Raw genomic sequence first — 24,327 nt, forward strand, 5'->3', positions numbered from 1 at the left:
GCTCTGAGCCCTGTGCAGCCTTGGAGTCCCTCTGTGAGGATGACGTGCCCACGTGGATGTTTACATGGCCCTTGGCACTCGGGCTCATCCAGCCAGCACGTGCCCTCCGAGGCCTTTGGTTCTGTGGCCAGTGCTCCGTGTCCAGCATCAGCATTCAGTGAACAGCCATCCTGCTGGCGTCCCGCCTCCTAAGCCTGAGCGTGGGATCTCCCTCCGCCTGCCCACTGCCCTCCTACCACTCCCCTTCCATGGCCTGCTCAGCTGGTCCCAGGGAGAAAGCTGGCCCCTCTCTCTGCGCCTTCCCCATCCAGTGTTTCCGTGATCTCCTTAGTGTTCTGGGTAACGTTTAGATACATAGTAGCATTGTACAGTCCTTGTCCTGACAGTCAAGATGGTTGAGATTGGTATTTCTGGTCTTTGTCTTTTGCCACCAGATCACTCCTCATTTCTTAATCAGTTTTGAGAATATTTTGACAGACATTTCTTGGGAAATATCCTCCTTTAGCCACACCACATTCTTCTTCAAAGTGCCATGACCCTCGTCTCCCTGGTGTCACTGGGGCTGCCCCGCAGAGACACAGCAGCAGCCAGCTAGGCTCCTGCCCTCAGGGACCTTAGAGTCTGGCAGGAGTGTGAGCATCAGTAAGTAATTACACCCCCGCACGGTGGCACACACCCGAAGTTCAGTTACCCAAGAGGCTGAAGCAGGGGGATCACTAGTTCGAGGCCAGCCTGGGCAACTTAGTCAGACCCTGTCTGGACAAATAAAAAGGACAGGGGATGTGGCTCAGTGACAAAGTGACTCTGGGTTCAATTCCCAGTGCTGGAGAAAACAACGTAATTATACAAACAATTGCTGAATTTTAGGTGTGAGAAGTCACAGATGGCAAAGGCCACCCAGGAGAGAGGGCTGAATAAGGAGGGTGGAGCCAGGAGCAGCCACTGTGGAGTGGGCACCAAACATGGCCCAGAGAGAGCTATGGCGTGCGGAGCCTGCACAGGAGGACCTGGCACACAGGGAGAACACAGGAGGAGAGGCCCCTGAGAGCCACAGGCTGCAGCATATCACTTGCCACAGCGGGGTGGGGGACACTCCTGAACCCCTGCTGTGTGGATGGTCTGAGCAGGTGGAGGATCACCTGGCTGCAGGGGATAGGTCAGCGAAGGCATTGGACACCTCCCAGCAGAAGCCAGTGCCGGGTTTAAAGCAGGACGTGGTTTGATCCGAGCTGTGCCTTGACTGGATCATCCCACACCAGTTTGGACAAGAGATTAGAAAGGAGTGCGAGGTGACATGGGAGACCGGCAGAGGGAGGGTGGGGTGCTTGGTTTCAGTGGTGGAGGTGAAGTTGGAGAGAAGGAAACAGATCTTGGCTATACGTAGGTGGGGGGATGTACTGACTGCCCGGACCGGATATTAGGGAAATCGGTCAGGACAGCTGTCTCAGGAGGTAGCTAAGGCAGTGCTGTTACCTCATCCAAAAAACGGTACTTGTTGGCCAGGTTCTACCTGGGAGATCAGCAAAAAATGTGGAGAATACATCTCTTGTTGCTGATTCTCTTCTCATTGCTCACTTGAACTTGGCCTTTGCTGTCGGTGCCACAGCCCTGCTGTGAGAGGGCAGTGTCAGGTTTAGATTCACAAGGAGAGTTCCGATTCTACCTCCTGACTTCAGAAGGCTCGTCTGTCTGTCTCCTCGCTGGCAGCCCGTATTTTATGCCTGCCATCAGCGTGTGCAGGTTACTGCGAACTTGCATACCCTTACTTTTTTATTTTAATATGCCCTAATTGAGATTTATGTTTGTGAACTTGATAATGAGGAAGAGCCTCATAGCTGTCTGACAACATCATGACCAGTAGGCTCCCTGGGTGAGGCGGTGCCCCTATGTGGGGCATCCCCTGCAGCTGGCTCCCTGATCGGGAGGCCAGCACCTCCATGTCAGACCACGTGATCCCCTGTGTGCAAGGAAAGGTCTGAAGTGACCTTCACACTTACTCTCACCACGCACCAGCCCCTGGACCACACACCCAACAAGATACAGATGCAGATGAGACTTGGCTCGGGTCTCCCTAGAGTGCCACACGCAGGTGGGAACATAGTATTCTGTGCCTTTGAGACAATATTCCGCAGTTGAATTTTTAGGTAAAAATAGCCTTTCTGGCATGATACAAGAAACAAATGTCTCTACTCTTAAAGCGTGACCCTCTCGGATAGCTGAAAATATTCTGGAATGACCTCCTTTTAAAGGTTCTGGCGTGGGTGGAATTTTACTGGGTTCTAAGCAGGATCATGGTGGCAGGCACACTCCACTCACTGGCCATTAGCCCCACACAGGCAACTTGCCCTGGCTCCTGATATCTTCAGATATTTTTTACCATGGGTCTGTATTTATTTCTAGAGTTGGGAGGGAGCAGCACAATTAGAAAATAATCAACTTACAATCCAAGTTTCTGAATAGCTCTTGTTATGTATTATAGATTAGTGTGTGGCCAGCTGACTTTTTGTAGGATACTTATAAATTTGTATAAGACATGAGTGACATTTCTGTCTCAGAAACATCTCAGAGGTGTATTTTTTAGAGTTCCTAGGCAGGAGAGAAAGACACAAAGTTGGTGGAGCCGCCACTGCATGTTGGTGCTGCAGATTGCACCTGCTGCGCTGGGTTGCGAAGCTTGCTGGGAGAATCTGCAGCGTGTGTGCCTCCTGGCCTCACTGTGGCCCCTCGCAAACGTCACCTCGTTCCTCCAGACACAAACTCTTGGCACACAAAGGCAGCGCCTGCAAGGGTTTATACTAAGATTCAAGAATTAGGATGCACTTTACCAGTGACACAAAATATTCATCAACTCATGAGACACTGCTTGAACCCAGAGTGTCACCACTGACTGGTCTTCCTTGATTATCCAGAGGATTCTGGCCTGTGCTTAGGAAATGGAGATGGACACTCTCAGGTTTTCAGAAGTCCTCAAAGATTTTTTAACTCCCTCCCCCTCACCTCTTTGGTGGTGCTGGGGATGGAACTCGGGGCCTTGTGTGTGCTGGGCAAGTGCTCTGCCACTGAGCCACACCTCCAGCCTGGGAAACCCTTTTTTATTAAAAGAGAACTGGCTAAGAGGATTCCATTTGTAGGCCACAGTGTTCTCAGAACCTGCTCCGAGGTCCATGTTCCTGGGTGCTGGTGGAGGTTTTGATTTGCATTGAGAAAGGCTCTTCTCCCTGGGAGGATCCCTCCTGGCCCAGCATTTGAGGACTCAGAGGTAGCATGGAATGGTGTCCCTACTGAGAACTGCTTTTTGATGCTTTTCTACGAGAACAAAATAGCAAGATGGTCCTTTGAGGGTGTTACTCTCAGCGAGGACACGTTACAGGTTAAAATTAGAAACCTATCCCTTTCATTCTTCTTTCTTTCCCCTCTGCCCTTGCCCAGGTCCCATAGCACAGCTACTGGGAAGGGTGATGAAATCCTGCGGCTGAGGTAGGAACACCCCTGGGATTCCGTACCCAGATTCCAATCAGGGTGCCCTGGAGACCTTCTCAAAAGGCTGCAGAAATGGGACTCTCCCATCCAGATTCCAGAGGGCACTCCAGTCCATGTATTCCAGGTCTCCTAGTGTTGGCAAACCAGGGTGGGTGCCCACAGCCCCTCCAGGGGTGCTCTGATGCCAGGGGCCTGAGATGGGCAGGATCCCCGTGGGAAACGTCCACTTTGCCATCACAAGGTGTCTCCACTCACTTCATTAAGAATCTGCCACAGGGCCTGGGCTGTGGCTCAGTGGTGGAGCATTTGCTTCCAATGTGCTAGGCCCTGGGTTCAATTCTCAGCACCACATAAAAACGAATAAAAGAAGGTATAAAAAATGTTGTTTAAAAAGAGAGAGAGAGAGAGAGAGAATCCTTGCAGACGCCTGTACAACTGGACAGGAGGAGGATGTGGGCTGTGGGCGGGGAGTAAGGCTTGCGGTTGTAGTAGACATTGGGCTGCCACCTGCCTTACCTGGGGGTCCTGGCCTGGGCCTGCAGCTGCCTCAGGGGACAAGGACAGTCGTGCTTTGCCCTAGCACCTGGGGGAATGGAAACCAGATGGAGGAGCCTGGCCACCCTCTTGGGGTCAGCACGCTCACCCGGGGCCACCAGGAGTTGGCTGCAGGCATGGGTGACAGAGTGGAAGCGGCAGGGTGAGTCCTGTTCCTGCCACAGCTCTGCGCACTGCCCTTTCCAGGGTTCTCCCCAGGGTCCTCCTGCTGCCCCTTCCTGCCGACCCTGGCCTCACCAGGGCAGAGCACGGGAGCGCCCTGCGTGGGGCCCAGGACTCCTTCCTGGGTGCCCGTGCCGAGGCGCGGAGCTGCGTCCCCCGGGCCGTGGCCGGTGGTCCTGGCCACGGTATTGAGACAGCTTTCATCAGCCCTCATCAGCATGCTAATTGCTGTATGACTAATTATGCCCTGAATTCCAGTTGATTTTCTTAATGAGACAGCTGGGTTAATTATGTAATCGTATGATTACATTAGCCTAGAGTGCCCTGGCGAGAAGGAGCGTCTGCTGCACTGTGATGTCATCACCCGATGGCTCAGAGGGCCACGTTCACTGGGGCTGACGGCAGGGGCAGCCCTGGTGCCCCCGGGCTCTCTGTGCAGCTGGGAAGGGCTTTTAAGTCCTCGACACACGAGGCCAAGCCCCTCACAGCCCCTCTCCTCCCACAGCCCCCGCCTGCCCGGCCAGAGCCAGGCCTGCCTGGGACGGGCAGCAGCGCCTCATTTGGGCAGTGGCTTTGGTCACACCTGCAGGTCGTAGCCTGGGTTCTTTTTTTTCCACTCACCTGACAGGCAGGTGAGTAAGTCCCAGTGACACAGCTTCCAGGAGTGTCCCCATGCACGCCCTTCCCATCACTTCAGCCACCACTGCCCTTGTCCTTCGTCTGCCTGGCCCACCTGCCCTCTGCCTCCTGTCCATTGGCCAGGCAGCCAGACCAGTCTGATCTCCAAATTGCTTTTGCTCGAGTGCTGCAGGAGTAGAAGTGCTGGTTTCGCAGCCCCAGGCTGTGTAGCTACAGCGGTGTCAGACATGGTGCAGACCAGCCTAGAGTAAAAGGCTGTGTGACAGGGAAAGGGGATTAGAATTATCTTATGAGCAATGTAAAAGGCTTTCTAGCTCTATGAAAATTACCTCGCGTGTGTGTATTTTGGTTCATTCGGTGGTGCTGGGGTCAAGCCCAGGCCTTGGGCATGCTGAGAAGTTTCGCTCCACTGAGCTATGGCCCAACCCTGAAAAGCGCAGGTCAACTTGATGAGAGACAGTTCACATGTGACACGACACGCCCATTTTCCATAGTGTGTAGTGTGACACCATGGGGCTCTGACAGTCAAGGCAAAGGGCACTCTGTCGTCTTTCAACTGCCCTTATAACTCCGAGCCCCAGCAGCCGTGGTCTTGTTCTGTGAGTGTGGGAGGCTTTGTCCTTCCTGCAGCCTCATCTAAATGGAACCTGTACACTGATGCTCTCCACTCACTATGGGGGGACCCCCACGCCCCACCACAGGCTGAAAGCATGAGAACAGCACCCCTGGCCTGCTGAACACCACACGAGCTGGCCACAGCACCCAACCTAGGGTCCCTCCTGCAGCTGGTGGGTGTCCTGCTGCTGGTCCTGCTGCACAAGGGTGAGTGGAGCCCGACGGGCACTGCAGCCTGAGCTCGGCGCCGGCCTCACCTGACACAGTGGCCTTGGCCTTTCCCCCTGCTGCCGCCAGCTGGTCTCTGTCCATACTCTCGGCGGTGGCTCATCCACGCATCTTGTTCCAGGTTTGTGGTTATTACAGATCAGCACAGCTAGCCAGTTTGCGCTGTCACGTGAACACCCTTCATTGCTTCCAGGCCAATACCTCAGGACTGCTCCCGCACAGGGTAGCTGCCCCTGAGCTTGTGAGAGATGCTGTGTTGTGCTGGGCGCCAGCCACTCCTAATCTCAGCTACTGGGAGGCTGAGGCAGGAAGATCACAAATTCAAAGCTGGCCTCAGTGACTTAGCAAGACCCTGCCTCAAAATAGAATTTTAGAAAGCGCTGGGGGTGGGCTCAGTGGTAGAGCACCCGGTTCAATCCAGTACCACCAGGAGAAACGGGAAGGGAAGAGACGCCATGCTGTTTTCCAGAGTGATTGTGACTTGGTGTCCCTCCACAAGGAACAGGCGAGTCCAGCTGCAGCACGTCTTCTCCTTCCTGATGTATTAGCTCACGCTGGTGAGAGTATTTTATTATGGTTTTAATTCATATTTTCCATCAATTAATGATGCTTAGTGATTTTTCATGTGCTTTTGGTCATTCATAGATCTTCATTTAGAACGTTTTCAGTTTTGCCCATTTTTTAAAAATATTTATTTTTTTAGTTGTAGGTGGACACACAATACCTTTATTTTATTTTTGTGTGGTGCTGAGGATCAAGCCCAGTGCCTCACACATGCCAGGCGAGTGCGCTGCCACTGAGCCACAACCCAGCCCTCTTTGCCCATTTTTAAAGGGTTATTGTCTTTTTTTTTTTTTTTAAAGAGAGAGAGAGAGAGAATTTTTAATATTTATTTTTCAGTTCTCGGCGGACACAACATCTTTGTTGGTATGTGGTGCTGAGGCTCGAACCCAGGTCGCACACATACCAGGCGAGCGCGCTACCGCTTGAGCCACATCCCCAGCCCGGGTTATTGTCTTATTATTCAGTTATAAATTTTTAATATATAGTCTACATAGAAATCTGCTGTTACATATATTTATTGCATATATTCTCTCTCAGTTATTTGAAGTTTTTTTTAATACATCATTTTTGTTGTTGTTTCTTGTTTTCTTTACGTTTGAGGGATAGGTTGCCTGCCCCAAGGTCACGGTTATTTTCCCTCCTTCCTGTGTGTTTTAGATCATTGTGTAGTTATCTTAACCTTCAGGGCTCTGGTGTTTTCTGAGTTAACTCCGTGTGTCTCCGTGAGGTCTGGTGTGGACCCTGCCTTGTGTCACTGGTCTGTGCGTCTGTCCTTCTGCAGCGTCACACTGTGCTGATGTCAGTGGCTTTCCACTCAGCACTCAATCTGATAATGTAAGTCCTTCATCTTTGATTGTCTTTTTCAATTTTGTTCTGGCTCCCTGAGTTTCGGGTTGTTGGTCTGGCCTGTCAGTGTTTGCAGACACACCTTCCTTGATTTTGATCAGGAATCTACCATATTTAGCTCAGCTGGAGAAAAATTGAGAACCATGGATTTTTCCCACCCAAATGTGGTACATGTGTTTAGGTCGCTGTCCATTCCTCTCTCGTTGATTCACCCTTTAACACAGTTACAGGTGAATTAACACCTGGTGCACGGTGTGCACACTGTCCCTTGGTAGGGCATGGTCTTGATCAATAGATAGTAAATGCCATTTTCTTTATATTTATTTTTCAATTGTTTGTTTCTTTATATGGGCATGTAATAAATTTTTGCTTAATTTTGTATCTCTCACCATTTTATACTCCTTATTAGTTCTAGACGTTTATGGGGTTTTTATAATTTCCCTAAGACATTCTTTGTAGAATATTCCATCTGCCCTTGAAGAGCACGTGCCTCCTATGGTTATTGGGTGGGGAGTCTTGTCCGCCTCAGGTCCTGCTGGCCAACAGTGTTCTGCGTCCGTCTTCCTGGGGGGACTCCCAGTCTCTGGGGCAGTGCGTTATTCTCTTTTCTTGCTCTTTTGTGCTGGCCGCCTAAGTGCAGCAGGGGGGCCATACGCTCCCTGCCAGGAGAGGGGGGCTGAGGCCTCGCAGGGAAGCACCCCCTGAGCTGTAGATTTCCTTCTGGACGCCCTCTGTAGGTTGAGGAAACTCCCCTCCATTCCTCCCTTGCTGAGTGTCTTTTCTCATGAATGGGTGTCATATTGAATCTTGTCATATTTTTCCCATGTCTGTGAGATCATGTAATTTTTCCCCTTTATTCTCTTCAATGGTGACCTGGTTATGATGATATTATACTTTGTAAATTTTGCTGGAATTCGTTTGCTAATACTTTACTAAGGATTTTTGCCTTTAAATCCATGAGCAATGTAAAACTGTAGTTTTACAGGTTTTTTTTCCCTTTTATTGCCTTTATTGACCAGGAAGTACTGGACTCTTAAAATGCGTTGGGACGTGCTCCCCTCGTCCAGTTGCTGGAAAGGCCGTGTGGGAGGGCTGCTGTCTCTTTGGAAACTTCTCTAGTTCAACTTTTAAGCTATGTAGGCCTTGGATTTTGTTGCAATTTTTTTTAATTTCAAATTTACCTTCATTAACATTTATAGGACTGTCACTATCATATATAAGACTATTGACACATAGACTGTTTTTGTTTCTTTGAATCAGTTTTGGTAAGTAGGAAATTTTTTAAAAGTTTTCTCTGAATTAGCAAATGTATTGGCATCATATTGTCAAATTTTGTCATCTTTATCTATGGAATGTGTGGTGATGTCCCCTCTTTCATTTCCTGGTCTTGGGATCTGTGACACCTCCTTATTTTTTCCCCTTCATTGGCCTGGCTCGAAGCTCTTGCCAGCCACGGTGGCACATGCTTGTAATCCCGGCTATTCAGGAGGCTGAGACGGGAGAATCACAAGTTTGAGGACAGCCAGGGCCAATATACCAAGACCCTGTCTTTAAATTTTTTTTTTTTTTTTTTTTTGAAAACTGCCTGGCCATGTGGCTCAGAGTCAGAATGTTTCTGGGTTCAGTCACGGCACAGATTCAAATTGTGATGTGCACACAGGAATATGGCATAGTGAATCCTACTGTTATGTGTGGTTACAATACACCAATTTAAAAAAAAAGAAGTCATACTCAATAAAAATCCTGCTACTGTGTGCTCTGATTTCTCTTTCCCTTATTTTCAGTCCTACTGTGTTCTGTTCACATCTGCTCATTTCTGCTTACTTTGGATTTAATTTGTTCTTCCCTACCCCCACCCACAGCCATGGGAGGAACCCAGGATCACATACATGCTAGGCAGAGCTCTACCACTGAGCCACATCCCCAGCCTTTTTAATTTTATTTGGAACAGTGTCTTGTTAACTTGCTACACCTGTCCTTGATTTAGAGATCCTCCTGCCTCAGCCTCTCATATTGCCGAGATTACAGGCAATAGCTGCTACGCCCAGCTTTTCTATTTTTACGTTAAAATGGAGGCTTGGGGGCATTCTTTATTCCATTGTGATCAGAGAATATGCTTTATAGGAGTTTTGCTCTTTAAAATTTATCAAAACTTGTTTTGTAATTGTTCTCTATTGGTACTTTGTGTGGGCTTGAAGGAAGCATGTTCTGTGGTGTTGAGTGGGTATTGTGTCAAAGTCAGGCCCAGTCGCTGGATGGTTTTCTTTGAGTCTTTTGTATCCATGATGATTTTGTATCCAACTGTGTTATTTATATAGGAAAGAAGTTCTGAAGTCTTTGACCACTATTGTGGGCTTTTCTTTTTCTCCTGTCAGTTCTGTCTGCCTTAGATTCATGGATTTTGAAGCTTTGTTTTGAGCTGTAGACACCTTTAGGGTCATCGTGTCTGCTCACTGACTTGGTTCTTCTGGGTTGATGTGGCGATCTTCATATCACCTAGTGTTCCTTGTCCTGAAGTTTCTGGGTCGGATTTTATCTCAGGCATGCCAGCTTTCTTTTGATGCATGTTTCGTGTTGCATCTGTCTCTGACCCTTTACTATTAACCCGTGCCTTGCCATGTACGTCACATCTCTTGTAAACAGTCACACCCTACCTTACCGACTCATCCTGAATTAGATGAATTTTGCAGCAGACCTTCATTTGCTCCATCTCTGTCCTTACCTGTTGTGACTCATTTTACTTTTACGTATCTCACAACCCTGCAGTGCATTATTACTACTTTTACTTTAGTCAACTATCTTTTAAGGAAATTCAAGCGAGAAAATAATGCTTTATCTTTACCCCTGTATTTGCTATTTCCCGTGTTGTCCGAGCCTTTGTGGAGACCCAGGCCCCACCTGGCCTCGTTCCCCTTCAGTCTGCAGAGTCCTTTAACGTGAGCCAGGTGCTGCAGGTGCCCTACCAGGGAATTCGTACGCTTTTGTTCAGCTGGGAAAGAGAAATCTCTACCTTGCCCTCATCTGAAAGGACACGTTTGTTGGGTATAAAATAGCTGGTGGTTTTTGTTTTTGTAACTATTTCTGTCAGGAGATCTCCAGTTATTTTTTTTTTCTATTTCCTGAACATAATTAATCATCTTCTCTCTGCTTGACAAGATTGTAGGTTTTTATTCTTGTTTTCAGCAACTCCGTGTGCTTATTGGTATTTAACCTTTTTGTACTTCTATTCAAACAGCTTGTATAACTGTCTGAATTCACTGGTTTTTTTCCCCACCTACATTCCTAATCTATTATTAGTCAATTTAATCAATTTTTTATTAAGATTTTTGTATTTCAAGTTTAGAATTCCATTTAAATAAAATTTTTATTTAAACTTAATTTTATTTAAATTTTTAAATAATTTTATTTAAATTCCACTTAAATACAAATTCATATTTTTATTTCCATCCTTGGCATGCTTATAACAACTGTGCTTGTCTTTGTCTCCAAAGTCTAGATTGAGTGCTTTTCAAATTTTGTCTCCCCAGTTAGGTTATAAGCTATCACTCTGGATTTAATTTTAGTGGTTACTTTAGGGTGATTGGATTTGTATTTTTGCAACTTGTATATGAATTAGGAAAATGTATTTGTTGAAACTTAACTGATAAATTTTCATTTTCTCTGATATTCAATTTTTCCTTCTAACTATTCAGAACTGTTGCTTATCTTGTTTTAATTTGTTATTTAAATGATTTGGAACTTTTTTGCGCAAGCGTTTGTCTGTTCCCCTCTGTCTGGTCACCTCGGGTTCTGTTCCACTAGCCTGTTCCCCATGACTGCCTGTTCTTCTGCATGTCTGGTCATTTTCAGTGGGATGCTGGGCACTGCTGTGTTGACTGTCTGGATTTCATTGTCTCTTAGTGACAGTGCTCAGGTTTGGGTAGCGCAGGTCAGCTTGATGATCCTGAGGCTTGTTTTTGGCCGTCGATGGTGGTTCTGGGCCACCCTTGGAGGTTCTGAGCCCCCCATTCTAGGGGGCCCTCTGGTGTCCTTACTGAGCACCCTGCGCTGTCGAAAGCCCCTCCCCCTGGCTCTGTTGAACTCTGCAGGCTCCCAGGCCTCAAGTTCTGGAAGTTTTCAGCTTAGACTTTCCTCGTGGTTCTTTGCTCAGCCTAGGATCCACCCCGGGCTTGTGCACCTCAGCTGTAGCTCGGGATCACCCTCCTGGGGATGCGTCCCTCCCTCTTGGTGTTGTGCCCCGCACATTCCCATGTCGCAGCCTTCTAACCTGCTCTGCCTCTCGTCCAGGGAGAGCTGCTAGTTGTCCTGGTCCCCTCCCGCAGCAGCTGTTCAAAAAGCACTTCCTGGCCGACAGCTGGTGGCTGAGGCTCTCTGTCACTTCACTCGGGCCACAGTCCTGCTCTGCCGGTCACGCGTTCTTTCCTGAGTTTTGCCCGGCTTTCTGGTTGTTGGTGGCCAGAGGGCAAGTCCAGGGCCAGGAATCGGTTGTGACTAGAAACGGAGTCTCCAGGTTTTGTGGATTTTGTTATAAAGGCCTGAAAAGATAACTCCCAAAGACAAGTAAATCCAACCCAAAGAAGTTCATTATTGGCTTTGGTTACAACCTGATTCATATTTTCAAAACTTGTGTACAGTTAGGAAAAGTTACTTGTTGAAACTCTTACATTTTCATTTTCCCGATAGTCACTTTTTATTGCTACGCTGCTGTGGTTTTATATTAGTGACAAATGGTTTGAAGCCTCTTTGGCAAATGTCTAGTCAGGTTTGAGTTGGAAGACAACAGGTAGCACTTACTGAGTGCTGAGCGCTTCCCTGCTGGGCAGCTGTCCCTGTGAGTCCCCACCACAGCCTCACCATCTCGGCAGTTATTAGGCCACCCTGAAGTGAATGGCTTGTTGGGGCGCACACGGGACGTCCAGCCCACACTGAATCACTGTGCTGCCCTCTCCCAGGTGCAGCATGGGGTGTGGGACAGTTAATAGAGGATGATGTCACCTTTTCACATACGGGGACACGATGGTAGGGACATTTCCAAAATCTGCTCTTGAACTGTCCTCACTATAGCTTTGAGTTTCCTCCAAGAAGCGACTTTTTCCCATTGAGGATTAAAGCATCGTTTTTGTTGGTTTTTCATCATTGTTAGGAAGCATGTCACTGATGTGAGCCATTTGCCATCTGAGAACAAGGTAGCTAATTTGGAACACATGGCTTTTGTTAAAGAAAATTATGGCGCTCATCCTTAAGCTTTAAACTCTTAACTACTTTGCCAGTGGAAAGCCAACCTTCTGTGGTCTAGAGTCCCACGGTGTCTCCTCACACCCGCCCGGCGCCTCACCCTGAGAGCCATCCATCTCCTGCCATGACTTTCCTGCTGGGTCCTTTGGCTCCTCAGACATTGCGTTTTCGGCCCCAGGGTTCATTCTGGCACTGCTTCACATCTTCAAGTTCTCTTCTCATTGTGATCATATTTTTCTTTACATCCTTGTCCACAGGCCTCCTCCCTCTGACCTTTTCTTATATCAATCCCTCCACAGCAGCCACCCTGGCTCCCTCTGTGCCTTGAATGTGCCATACTCCACTAACCACAAGGCCTTTGCACTGGCCGCTGTCTCTGCTTAGTGTGAATCTTCTTCAACAAGCTCCTCTTCAGCACCAGCTCTCCTTCTTGGCTCATCTCCTTGGAGCCTGGAGCCTTCCAGCCCGTTGTCCAGAACCCCGCCCCTCCCCAGTGACTCATGTCCAGCTCCACTTCCTTCCTGCACACCTGGTAGTATATGGAGGTTTTCTGTCTTGTTGGTTTTGCTTTCTGTCTGTCTCTCTCACTACACTAGAATGTCAAGCTTCCCCGCCCAGAATTTCACATGAGCTAGGTACATGCTCTACCACTGAGATGCATCCCCAGTCCCCAGGACAGGCCTGCTCACCACCATGTCCCCTTGGTGGCCAGGACAATGCTGACATCATAGAATGCACATCGGCCACGGACCATTAAGTCTGGCACTTCACACTCTCTGCTCCTCTGCCTGCTGCGTCTGAGCCCGCAGCCCCCGTGGGCCCAAGTTCTGTGTGCCTACGAGGGCAGAGGTGCCCAGGTGTCACCTCTGCCTAGAGGGAACCCTATTGGGGCTGCTGCTGGGTTCCCTGCCTTCAGTGGGGTGCTCTTGCCTTGCCTTCGTTATTTCTGCACCTGATCTACCTACTGTGGGCTGGTTCCTGCTGACTTAGCCAAGCATCTGTCCCAGAGCCTAACCCAGGCCTTGCCCAGAGCAGAGTCGCTTCGGAAATGCTTGTTAAATTAGTACTTGGAGAGGCAGTGTGATTGAGCTGGCTGCTGGCTCGGGAAGCAGAGTTCCTAATTAGAGCTTTGCGTACCTGTTTGCCTGGCTGGCTTCGTTCCTCCCCTGTCCCTGGGGGAGATGCCAGCACCTGACATTGAGGGCCCTCCCCCAGCTTCTGCCCGAGATGGCGGAATCAATGAAATCATGGTATGTGTCCTTAGCAAAGGCGCTGAATGAATACAGGTGACGGCATCGGTGGTGGTTATGATTATGCTGAGACCTGTGCTGCACAGTGGGCCACAGAGCATTTCAGGAACTGATCGTCAGGTGACTGTAAAACACTTTGCAAGTTAGTCACATCAGGCAGATGGAGCTGGTGGCAAACTGCATGGAGTTGGAGGAGGCTGGGGGACAGGGCCTCGGGGGTCTGCACAGTCCTCTTTACGATGGATTTGTTCTCACCTGCTCCAGACGATTCCTAACCATGCTACTGAGATTGGAGGCTTGTGACATGCAGAAAAAGACCTAACGATACATTTAGGGGGTTAAATGGCATTGGAAATCATTAACGAGACAAAAAGCTATGATTTCCCCAGATTAACATGCAGGTTGGGGTTTGGCTGAAATTCATTGTTTTGGTCTCCAGCCCAAACATGCTAGAGTCATTATATTGTCATGTGGTAAATTAGCTGTTCTTTAATACAAGTAATAAAAATTAAGCCTAAGAGCTACTTTAGCAACGCCTTTTACATATCCCAAAACAGTATTCAAATGCCGTCAGCATTTAGTCTTCAACTGCAGTGAAGTTTGGAGCTGAACATTCAGTTTGTTCCCTGTTCTGTGACCGGCATTGCTACTGAGGCATTAACCTCTAATAGGTTAAGTCAAAAGTAGATGCCACAGTGAGTAATTAGGAGATTACCAGAATTTTCATTTACAGTACAACACTCTGAAAATTTGTCTCAAGGTCTAGTTGCCATTCACTTGGTAACACGTGACTTATTTTCATAGGTCCCCGATTCCTGGCTAAATTGCCCAGAAGTTATTTTTTCCCTTTGGAGCCAACACAGTGGGTCCTGTCTACTTGAAAAGAACCTGCTGGAAATGTTGACAGGAAGGGGAAGGGCCTGCAGTGTGGGGGCTTAATTTTTTTAAATACCATCGATCCTAGCTGTCGTGGGGGAAAGCCCATCTGAGGGGCCTGAGCCACCTTCCCAGGCTGGCTCTGCTGTCCTTCCCTGACTGGGGACCAGTGCACACCCTAGGTCCAGGTGGAAGAGGCCGAGTCCTTCCGGTCATTTGCCCAGCTCCAGGCTGTGGAAGTAGGGGAGGGGCACAAGGTTGACCAGAGAGGAGCTGAAATTTTAAAAAACATTTAGAAAAACATCCCACCTGGCAGGTTCCAAGATGCCATTTGTCTTGTTATTACTACTCCTGCTTAGTAGAACCATCTCCCCGAAATAGCTTTTGAGTTCTAATTTAACATAAATATTTTAATGCTGATTAAAATAATCATGAAAAGTCATAAATGAGAAAGCCGTAGACATGCGCACGCGCAGGAGGAGTGCCCAGCGAGTGGGCAGGGCTGTGCGTGACGGGCAGCGCCAGGGGAAGCCCGCACGTGGCTCTGCTGGCCGGGCCTGCTGCTGTAAGCTCTGCAGGGACAGCGGCACCGCCGAGAGCTGCTGGCCCTGCTGGACGCGCTCACTGAGGCAGGAGACCCAGCCCTGGTTTCCAGGAACCAAGGGTGGTCTAAAAAATTAATGACTCTGGCATTTGAAAATTAAGCGAGGCCTTGAATATACACCCTTGTTGATCCGCCGAGCCCCGTGTTTAGCATTCCTCCACGGGAGACTAAATCTCCGCAGCCGGCTCACAAGTGACACTGGCGCCCAAGCCAGAAATAAGTTCAATAGTCTTTCCAGGCCCTGTGGATTTGGGTATTCTGCTCTGACGAAGCCTGAGAATTCTAAAGGAAGTGCCTCACTGGTGCCCAGCAGGTGGATAATAATCGCTCTGTAGGCTGCAGAAGGAACCATGATTCTCAAACTGACAGAACCACATCTCATGTCTGTCCATCTCGGGCTGTATCCATGGTAAAGCCGAAGGCCATGAGTCAGCCTTGTAAATTGCACATCTGCAATCTCCAATTTTGGATTAAAGTCCAGTGTTAAGGGAATTCATTGCAGATAGCATGTTCAGTTGGCCACAAGACCTTGCAGGCCTGGCCTGGATGCTGTTCTGCTCTGTCATGAGCTTGGTAGCCTCCCGGCTTCTTTCTGGACACTAGCCTGTAACAGGGTGGTGCTGGGTCACCAGCTGTGCTTCTGTAAGATCTCAGTCTTGGGATCAGCAGCTGCTCCCCCTGGCTCTTCCTGGCATCCTTCATTAGCAAAGCAGGACAGCCAGGAAGAGGGATCCTGTGCTGAAATAGGGTAGCCTCCCACACAGCCTGGGGTTTCTCTCGTCTCTCGGTCACCTGGCCTGTGCCCACCAGCTAGCCAGGCAACTCTGGGCGCATGCCTCTGCATCCTGGACCTTTAGATTTAGCTTCTGTCCTATATCTCTTTCCCAATGTGGGGAGGCTCAGATGAGAAAGTGTCCATTACATTGTTCTGCAATCCACATGCCACTCTTGGAGTACTAGGTGTGACTTCCATCTCCATGACAGTCCTCCAGGTTCAGCCATGTGTGGTGGGTTTTCCTGGGACTCCTTCCTTCACTGCCCGCATTTCCCTTCCTGTCAGATCAGAGTGAAGTTATCCCAGTGTTGCACCAGGCCAGAGGGTTGGCAGACACCAGTGAGTCCCTCAACTGTGCCCACCTGTCTTCATACCTTGACAGTCCTGGGGTGGCTCTTCCCTTGTGTCAAGCACTGAGAAGCCCCCCACCCTATCCCAGGCTGGAAGAGAAATGTCCCCAGGGGAGCCTGCAGTGGGGTCCTGCTGGGCGCCCTGGAGGCCTGCTCCACGCCTCTGCTCCGGAGACCAGGCTCACGTGTGCTGTCCTCCTGTGCAGATCCTGTGCCAGCTCTGGACCTCGGGCAGCAGCTGCAGCTCAAAGTGCAACGCCTGCACGACATCGAAACAGAGAACCAGAAACTTAGGGAGACGCTCGAAGAATACAACAAGGAATTCGCCGAAGTGAAAAACCAAGGTTGGTGGGAGACGGGTTCATTGCTTGGCCTCCTTCTGTTTTCTCTGTTGCCTCCCATGCTGTTAAGACGCCTGTGGTTGTTATCCACGTCAGGAGGCCAGGGTGGGGCGAGAGCAGAATCGTTAAAGAGGGATAATGATGCTCCTTAGCTATTATAAGCTAAACTTCTCTCTGCCCAATAACTATGTATGATTTTATTGCCCTCAGCCTGGGCTGATCAGAATTCTTTGAAAATTCCTCTTGTATATCATGTGATACAATCTGCCTTTTAAAAGACTGATGTGTTGCCTCCGGGCGCCACCTGTCAGAGAGCCAGCTCATGATCAAAGGGTCACACACAGCAAGTCATTTAGTAATTGCCGCCGATCCATTACGTCTCCAGACGAGACGCATCCGCACAGGCTGCCGCTTACGCACGGCCTTCCTTGTGGGCCTCACCTATTCATTACGAATCTAATGAAAGAAAACAGCTCCTTGGTGTGGTTGCCCAGTGTCAGCACGGCAGACGGGGCAGAGGTGGCCTGGCTTTTCCTGTCAAGGAGGAACAAAGAAATCTTCCCTGTGCCTAAAACCCAGTTGTGTGCAGAGTCCTGGAGCCTCCTGGCTTCCATGTCCCCTCTGGCAGCAGTTGCAAGTTTTCCACTAACTCCCAAGTCACAGCTCAGCCTGTTTCTGCCTGGGGATGGCGTGAGGATTCGGGTAGGAGAGGCAGCCCCCAGCGGCCCCTCTCAGCCTCCTGCTTGATAGGGTTAGGGTTAGGGCTGACGAAGGGCTAAGTGGTGAGCGCTGGGGTCAGCCCTGGGGGAGCTACCCACTGGAGGTCTCAGGAGAGACTGGGAGGTGTGGAAGGAGCACACGGACAGACAGGCCTGGGTCGTGAGGGCAGCGGCTACCATCCGGGTCTCTGCGTGTCCCACGGGCCTTGGTGTGCTCAGGCCCTCGGGCCAGCAGGGCCTTCTTGCTGGGGCCAAGGAACGGCTGGGGTGGTTGGGGGAACCAGGCCACTCAGACCACACCCCAGACCCCACCCCATTCTGGCTCAGGTGGGCCTTGGGGACACAAAGGGACAGCTCTTTCCAGCTTGAAAGCAAGCATTGGGCTTAATAAGCTGGGATCCTTCTGAGAGAAGGTGCTCCCTTCCCCGAGTAGGAGTCATTTCTTGTCAGAATTACCCTGGTCCCAACGTGCAGGATAACCTGGTCCTTCTGGTCTGCCCGGAGGTGATGTCCCACGGCAAGGGCAGCCTTTTTATTTGTTCCCTCAGTGGCCTCTGGCGTCTAATTCCAACAGACCACTCTGGATTCTCGTGGAGCCTCTCTTGTGTGCTGATGGGTGGCACCATAGGCGCCCAGGCCCCGTGGTTTGCCCTGCGCCTTGCCCTGTGTGACAATCATCCACTGCCAGGCGTTACAGGGTAGCCAGCCACCAGCCCCAAGAGCATGGAGTGCTCTCTCCCTACAGCCCCTTTGAGGGCTTCATAAAATGAAATACAACATCCAAGCCCCAAGAATGGACGCTTCAGAGGCAGAGACCTGGTCGGGTCCCTTGGTTGTCACTGTCTAACCCTGTGGCCCTGGGAGGTGGCCCTGCCTCGTCAGGAGCTGCCTTCTCAGGGGCAGCTCTCGTCCTCCCCACTTAGGGTGTTGGAGGAGTACCTGAGGGCGGCTGGATCCTCAGCCAGCATCAGCTTCTTCTAGAACTTGCTTTGCCAGAAGTTCCCCCTTCTTCATTATTGATAAGGGATTTCCCTAATCTGGGGAAGGGCGGGGGTGCACCTGACTTGTTCCCTGTCAGAGCTTTAGTATGCTGGTCAAGTCAGAGCAGAACTGGGTGCATGGCACACGTCTGCCGTCCCGGTGCAGGAGGGTCACAAGTCCAAGGCCAGCCTGGACAACTTAGTGAGGCCCTATCTCAAAATAAAGTAAAAAGGGCTGGGATGTGGCTCAGTGGTAGAGCCCTTGCCTGTCACTCACAAGATTTGGGATGTGAGCATAGCCAAAGAGTGTCCTTCTGCCAGCACCCTCTACCTGCTGCTAGGGAACCTGGGGAGACGCCAGGGAACGCCCTGGACCTGGGTGGAGGCAGCAGCGGAGGGCCAGAGGCGACAGGATGAGATGCTCTTGGCCTGGGCTCTGCTGGTGGGTGAGCAGCCCCAGCAGCTCCGTGAGACCGCAGACTCCTCGGAAGGAGAACAGTTGTGTCACCAGGGCTGGCGGCAACAAGCACCAACCCTCACACCAGTGCTACCTCCCGGATGCTCAGCCCACGCATTCCCATGGATGCCTGTGGGTGCAGGTGGGACCACGTCAGCCAGCTGTGGAAAGCCACCCCCTCGTGACTAAAGCTGAGGGCCCTCTGTGAAGAGAGGAAATTGGCCCTTCTCATCATGTCAGACCCCACAGGCCTTCCTTAGAGGAAGAAAGGAAAGCCAATGGCTCCATCAGACATTTGAGGGCAGAAACAGGGTACCCCCTTGGGTGGGTCGTTTGGGGCCTGGAAGAATAGCTGTGTGAGGACAATACTGTGACACATCATTCTCGAGCCATACTGCCAGGCCAAGGTCAGGCGAAAACAGGTCGCTTCCAGAGCGGACACCAGACAGGTCCACTCTGAAAATGCCTACTATGTCCTTTCAAGCCCATAGTGTTTGTGACTATGTGGATGCATGGCACTTCTGCCTGTAGCGCTGGGCTGGAAACACCTGTGCAGCACCCGGGCTGAGCACCCGACTCTGCAGGGTGCTGGGCGCACACATTCCGCCCTGCCGAGATGGATCTTGAAAAGCAGGCAACGGTCCCCAAGAGCCCTACTCCCTTGAGACTGCCATCACAGTACTGGCAAATCGAGGTGGGGAGGGACATCTGTAGAAGGACACCCACAGGTCTGAGTTAGGACCCTATTCCACTTGTCACACTTGCTTTAGTTTCCTGTTTGGGTAGTTAAAGGGACTATCAAGAGCTGTCTAGGCTCAGCATCCCCAGGTGGCCCTGCCGCCTAAGGGACCTGGCTCCTTCAGGCCCCCATGTGGCTGCCCAAGGCCCTGGCTCTCCTGCTGTGCTTCAAGATACTTCCAGGCCACCACAGCACCTCAGCAGCCTGAGTGTCTTCCCCAGGCCCTGCGTCATCTGCTCTGCACACGCATCCACATCCACTTGGGTGGCGGGTGCCCTAGCACCCAACCCCAGGGCAGGTCCCCCAGCTGAAGAGACCGCACGGTACCCCTGACCGCCTGGAGCTCCCTGCTGACTGGCCTCCTTTCCACAGAGCCACCATGATGAACTGCTTTCTTTGTAAGAAAGTCCTTAAACCCACACTAAAACTTTATTAATCTTCCCTCCGTGGAGGACTAATTTAAGACTCGTCAATAGGGCGATATCATATTTTACCATTGATTTCCCCTCTTTTCTTAAAATGCGCTAGAGAAACCAGAGCGCTCCTTCCCAGCAAAATCCATTGATCCTGCTCATCCCGAACACTGCGAGTTCAGCCCACGTTAGGGAGTGAAAGGTCTCCAAAGGGACTCTGGGCATTGATTTTGTGTCGGGGGACGAGCTGAAGTCTGGAGCGCGCCCGTCCTGCTGGTTCTCACCGCGGAGCCCGCTTCTCTTGTTGGAGTTTCTCTCTTTTCCTTTCTCTCTGCAGAGGTTACGATAAAAGCACTTAAAGAGAAAATCCGAGAATACGAGCAGACGCTGAAGAGCCAGGCAGAGGCGATCGCGCTCGAGAAGGAACACAAGCTGCAGAATGATTTTGCCGAGAAGGAGAGGTGAGCGTGGACCCGGCTCGCACGGCAGCCACCTTTACCCTTGACTGTGGCATGAGACAGTTTAAAAAATGCACCTGTGACATCAGCCCAGGGGATAAACAGGATCCCAACGGCTCAAATTTTGCTTAAAAAAAGAAGCAGTCGGGTCCTGACTTTGTGGGGTGACCTTGAGTGTGACGAATCTGGCTTCCCCTAGTGGTGGGTGGCACCAGGAGATGGGGCCAGAGGATGAGCGCGAGGCATGTGTAGCTGACAAGGTGTACCTGGTGGCCGAACCTGAGCTTGGTCCTTGCCATGACTGTCCTCTGTGGGGAAGGCCCTGGGCACATGTGAACTCCTCCTGCCCTCCTCAAAGAGGTGGGCACTTCACACCCTCCCTCTCCATGTCTCTCTCTCTCTCTCTCTCTCTCTCTCTCACTCTCTCTCACACACACGCAGAATACAAGAAAAGCTATAGAAATGTGACTAAAATTTAAAATACATTTTTAAAAAACAAATGACAATTAAGTTTTAGACATCAACAAACTGGGAACAGATATGTGCATCAAATAAGACAAGGGCTAATTTTCTATATAAGTAAAGAGTTCTTACAAATTAATAAGAAAAAAATCAACCCTAACAAAAGCGGGCAGAGAAAATAAGCAGGCACTTCATACAGTGAAAAATGTTCAACACTACTCAGCAGTAAAATGTTAAGCTTGATTTTACCCGTTGCCACCTGGGCACATGAAACCCTCTCACATATTGTTGGTGGGAGTTTAAACTGATGAGGTATTTTTGTTTGTGTTTTGTTTTATGGGAAAGTCTTTCAATATCTATCAAAACAAAAAACCAAATTGCAGTCTTTGACCATTATAATTCCTCTGTCAGAATTTTATCCAGCAAATTCACTCTTGAAATTATGCAACAGTATCTACTTAAAGATCCTCAAGGAAACGTTTTAACAGAAAGAAACTGTGAAGGGTTTGAGTTTCCATAGGGGAATGAAGAATGGCCACAGATGCAGAGCAGAGGTTTCCAGAACATGGGAGCAAGCAGAGTAGTAAGCTGCACAGGACGGTCTTGTGGTCCCTTGTGTACTAGAATCTGAGGGCTAAGGCCGGAGGGTCACAGCAACTTAGTGAGACCCTGTCTCAAAGACTTGAAAAGGCTAGGGATGTGGCTCAGGGTGGAGCACCCCGGGCTCAGTTCCCCCAGCCCCAGAAAGGATGGAGGAGTACGAAGTCCATAGTTCATGTCACATGTCATTGGCATGATTGCACCGTAGCACATTTCCTGTGCTCTGTCACCCTGTGGTGGCTTAGGGGTTAGTTTTCGTTCTGTTGTACTGTGTCACATGACGTTCTGTTCTGGGAGTTCATTGTATTATGTTACATATTCATTTATATTTCATTGTAGTATATAAAATATTAGTTTATTTTCTTATACTGTGTTGCATGTTGGCTTATATTATACTCTAATGTGTTACTTATTACACTGAATTTCTATACATGGAAAATATTTTAGAAAAATACAAACTATCCAAGGAGTAGAAATGGAGCCAAAGAAGAGAGGACATTTCCACACTCATGTAAAATTTGATGTTTTAAAAAACTCTGAGCCTATCTTAGATTTATAATTGAAATTCATGGAGATACTAGCAATGCTTTCCTACAAGTGACGGAAATTTGAGTGATTTTTTTTTTTTTTAGCTGTATCATTTCTCCTTTTCTGTATTCCCAGGTTTATTATGTTGAGAACATATGTTATATTCATATGATGTAAAAATAATAAGCTTATTTTTAGAGCTTTGGGCAGATTAGTAGGAAGGAATGCCGGCGCTGACCAGGGAATCCGTGTGGAGATCATGGGAAACATCACTATGTGGGATGCAGCTTGAGATGTTCACAATCTTCCCATTTGGCACCACAGTCGCATTTGCATTCCATTATAACCGAGATGGGACAGCTGTCACATCTCTTTAGTACATCCTTTATCCCAACAAATTCCTTCTTTGTGTCAGCAGAATGTAAATGTATCACTCTTCCTGGGCTAACTTCGGGAAACAATGAGTGCATGATGATGGCATTTCTTCCTTTTTAATATCTGGCATCTCAAGAACAAGTTGCATTTAGGATAACCTTCCACACCAATTACTGCACGTCAAGTCCCCGGTGCGCCCTTCACGTTACGTAATGTGCAATTGCAAAGCGGGGGCTGGGAGGGTGGCGAGGGGGCCCCACAGCACCCAGGGCATTGAGAGCGACAGCTGATGGGGCGCCTGCTACCAGCTGTGCCTCCAAAGGAGCAAGTGATGGGGGCAGCTCCAGGACACACCAAGCATCCAGTTGGTGAGCAAGGTGACCAATCTGGCTCCACTCTCTTGCTTTTCAGACAGCTGCAAGAGACTCAGATGTCGACCACCTCGAAGCTGGAGGAAGCAGAACACAAACTTCAGACTCTGCAAACAGGTTCGCTCCCCTCCTCCCCGGTCAGTGGGTGTAGGGCAGGCTGAAGAGACTAGACGCCTCCTAGCCCCCACCTGTCACCCCTGTGGAGCCTGCAGGGTCTCGGAACCCGTGCACGGTGCCTCCAGCCCAGGCTGCCTTCCCCTGACTCCATTAGTCACACGTTGAGCTGTCAGCGTGGAGTGGGAGGATCTGCCGTTTCTATCCCTTCCACCACCATCCTTTCTTCCTGCTCTTTTTTCCAACAAACACATCTAAATCACCAAACTGTCAAGGACTGACATTTCATTTAGAACAATAATAGGGGGAAAAAAACTTATTTCTACCCTAAGTTAAAGAGAACAGTAATAGCAGAACCTTTAAAATTTAACAGATACCAAAAAAGGTTATGCTAAAGTTGGCAGTTTCTTTAAACTTCTTTCTTTCCTCCCTTTTCATGTCTTTTTTGAAAGGGAAGCAGCAATGTATCTTCAATTTACATGTGGAAGGAACAGTGGAAGCCATCGTAATCCAGGTTAAAAAAAAAAAATGACAGGGAGAAAATAATCACAAGCAATTTAACAGACACGGACAACATCAAGCAGGCCTGGGGACCATGTCAGCGGTGGAGCCCTGGCCTTGTGTGCACCGGGCTGCGTCCCCTCCCCTGCACCACAGATTTGAAAAAGGTTACATTTGTCTAAAGACCACCTACAAATCCTGGAAAACAGAGAAATAGTCCAGCTGAATAATGAGCAGGGATAGGAACACACAATTCACAGAAACCATGTAAACAGTTCACACACATGAGAAAAAAACTGCTGTGTGGCCGTCAGGGAGAGACCGTCAGAGAAACCCCGGGAAGGTGGTCTGTCTGTCTGACTGTGGGCAGCTCTTTTCTTAATTGGTAAAACCCAGTGTTGGTGAGGGCTTAGGAGAAAGGTCACACTCAAGTAGGGTTGGGAGGCCAGCAGGGTCGGGTGGTGGAAGGTTCAGCGCTGAGCTTTCCCCCAGTAGCTGTGCCTCTCGGGCGCCTGAAGGTGGAGCTGGGTTTTACTGTGGTCACCAGTGTCCTGACATGAGAGCTTTCCATGCCACTCGGCCAAGGCAAAGGGGTGATCTCAGAAAATGTTCCGATCCTCCCATAGGATGGGAGGCAGGGAAGCATGTCCCTGTGTATGTAGACAGCAGTGGCCACGCAGCAGTGGAGAGGTGTCCTGAGAAAGGTGCCATCAGGTGATTTTGTTGAGATGTGAGGACGGGAATGTCCTCACACAGACCTCCAGGCACAGGTCCGTCCCTTGACGGTTGCAGCACGGGGTGTGTAAAGCAGAGGTAGGCAAGGCCGCAGCCAGGTCACCTGTGTACTGTCCTTACAGCTGACTTCCGTAAACAAGGAGAATAAGGATAAAAGTAGAACATACTAAACACACAACCAGCCACACACTGTGATCACGGGTCACCTACTGGGCATGGCGGTATATAGTACGTTTTCATACAGCTGAAAGGTCACTGTGGGGCATGGCTGTATGCAGTTACATGTGGAAATATTTTTGAAACAAAGACATTCTAAAACAGGAAATCTACATAGTAACTATCAGTTCCCTAGGAG

The 24,327-nt window shown here is 49.6% G+C and overlaps 1 protein-coding gene across 17 annotated transcripts in view; it reads left to right on the forward strand.

The window, feature by feature from the left end:
• Cux1 (cut like homeobox 1) overlaps positions 1-24,327 on the forward strand; it is a 311,626-nt gene that overhangs the window by 171,363 nt on the left and 115,936 nt on the right. For all 17 annotated transcript variants that reach the window (XM_078023844.1, XM_078023835.1, XM_078023836.1 and 14 more), the window contains 3 exons: positions 16,386-16,523; positions 20,166-20,289; positions 22,663-22,739. In XM_078023844.1, coding sequence (XP_077879970.1) covers positions 16,386-16,523; positions 20,166-20,289; positions 22,663-22,739 — 339 coding nt within the window. The remainder of the gene's footprint in view (positions 1-16,385; positions 16,524-20,165; positions 20,290-22,662; positions 22,740-24,327) is intronic.

Source organism: Ictidomys tridecemlineatus, chromosome 10 (genome assembly GCF_052094955.1).
Source record: "Ictidomys tridecemlineatus isolate mIctTri1 chromosome 10, mIctTri1.hap1, whole genome shotgun sequence".
In the NCBI taxonomy this organism is placed as follows: domain Eukaryota; kingdom Metazoa; phylum Chordata; class Mammalia; order Rodentia; family Sciuridae; genus Ictidomys; species Ictidomys tridecemlineatus.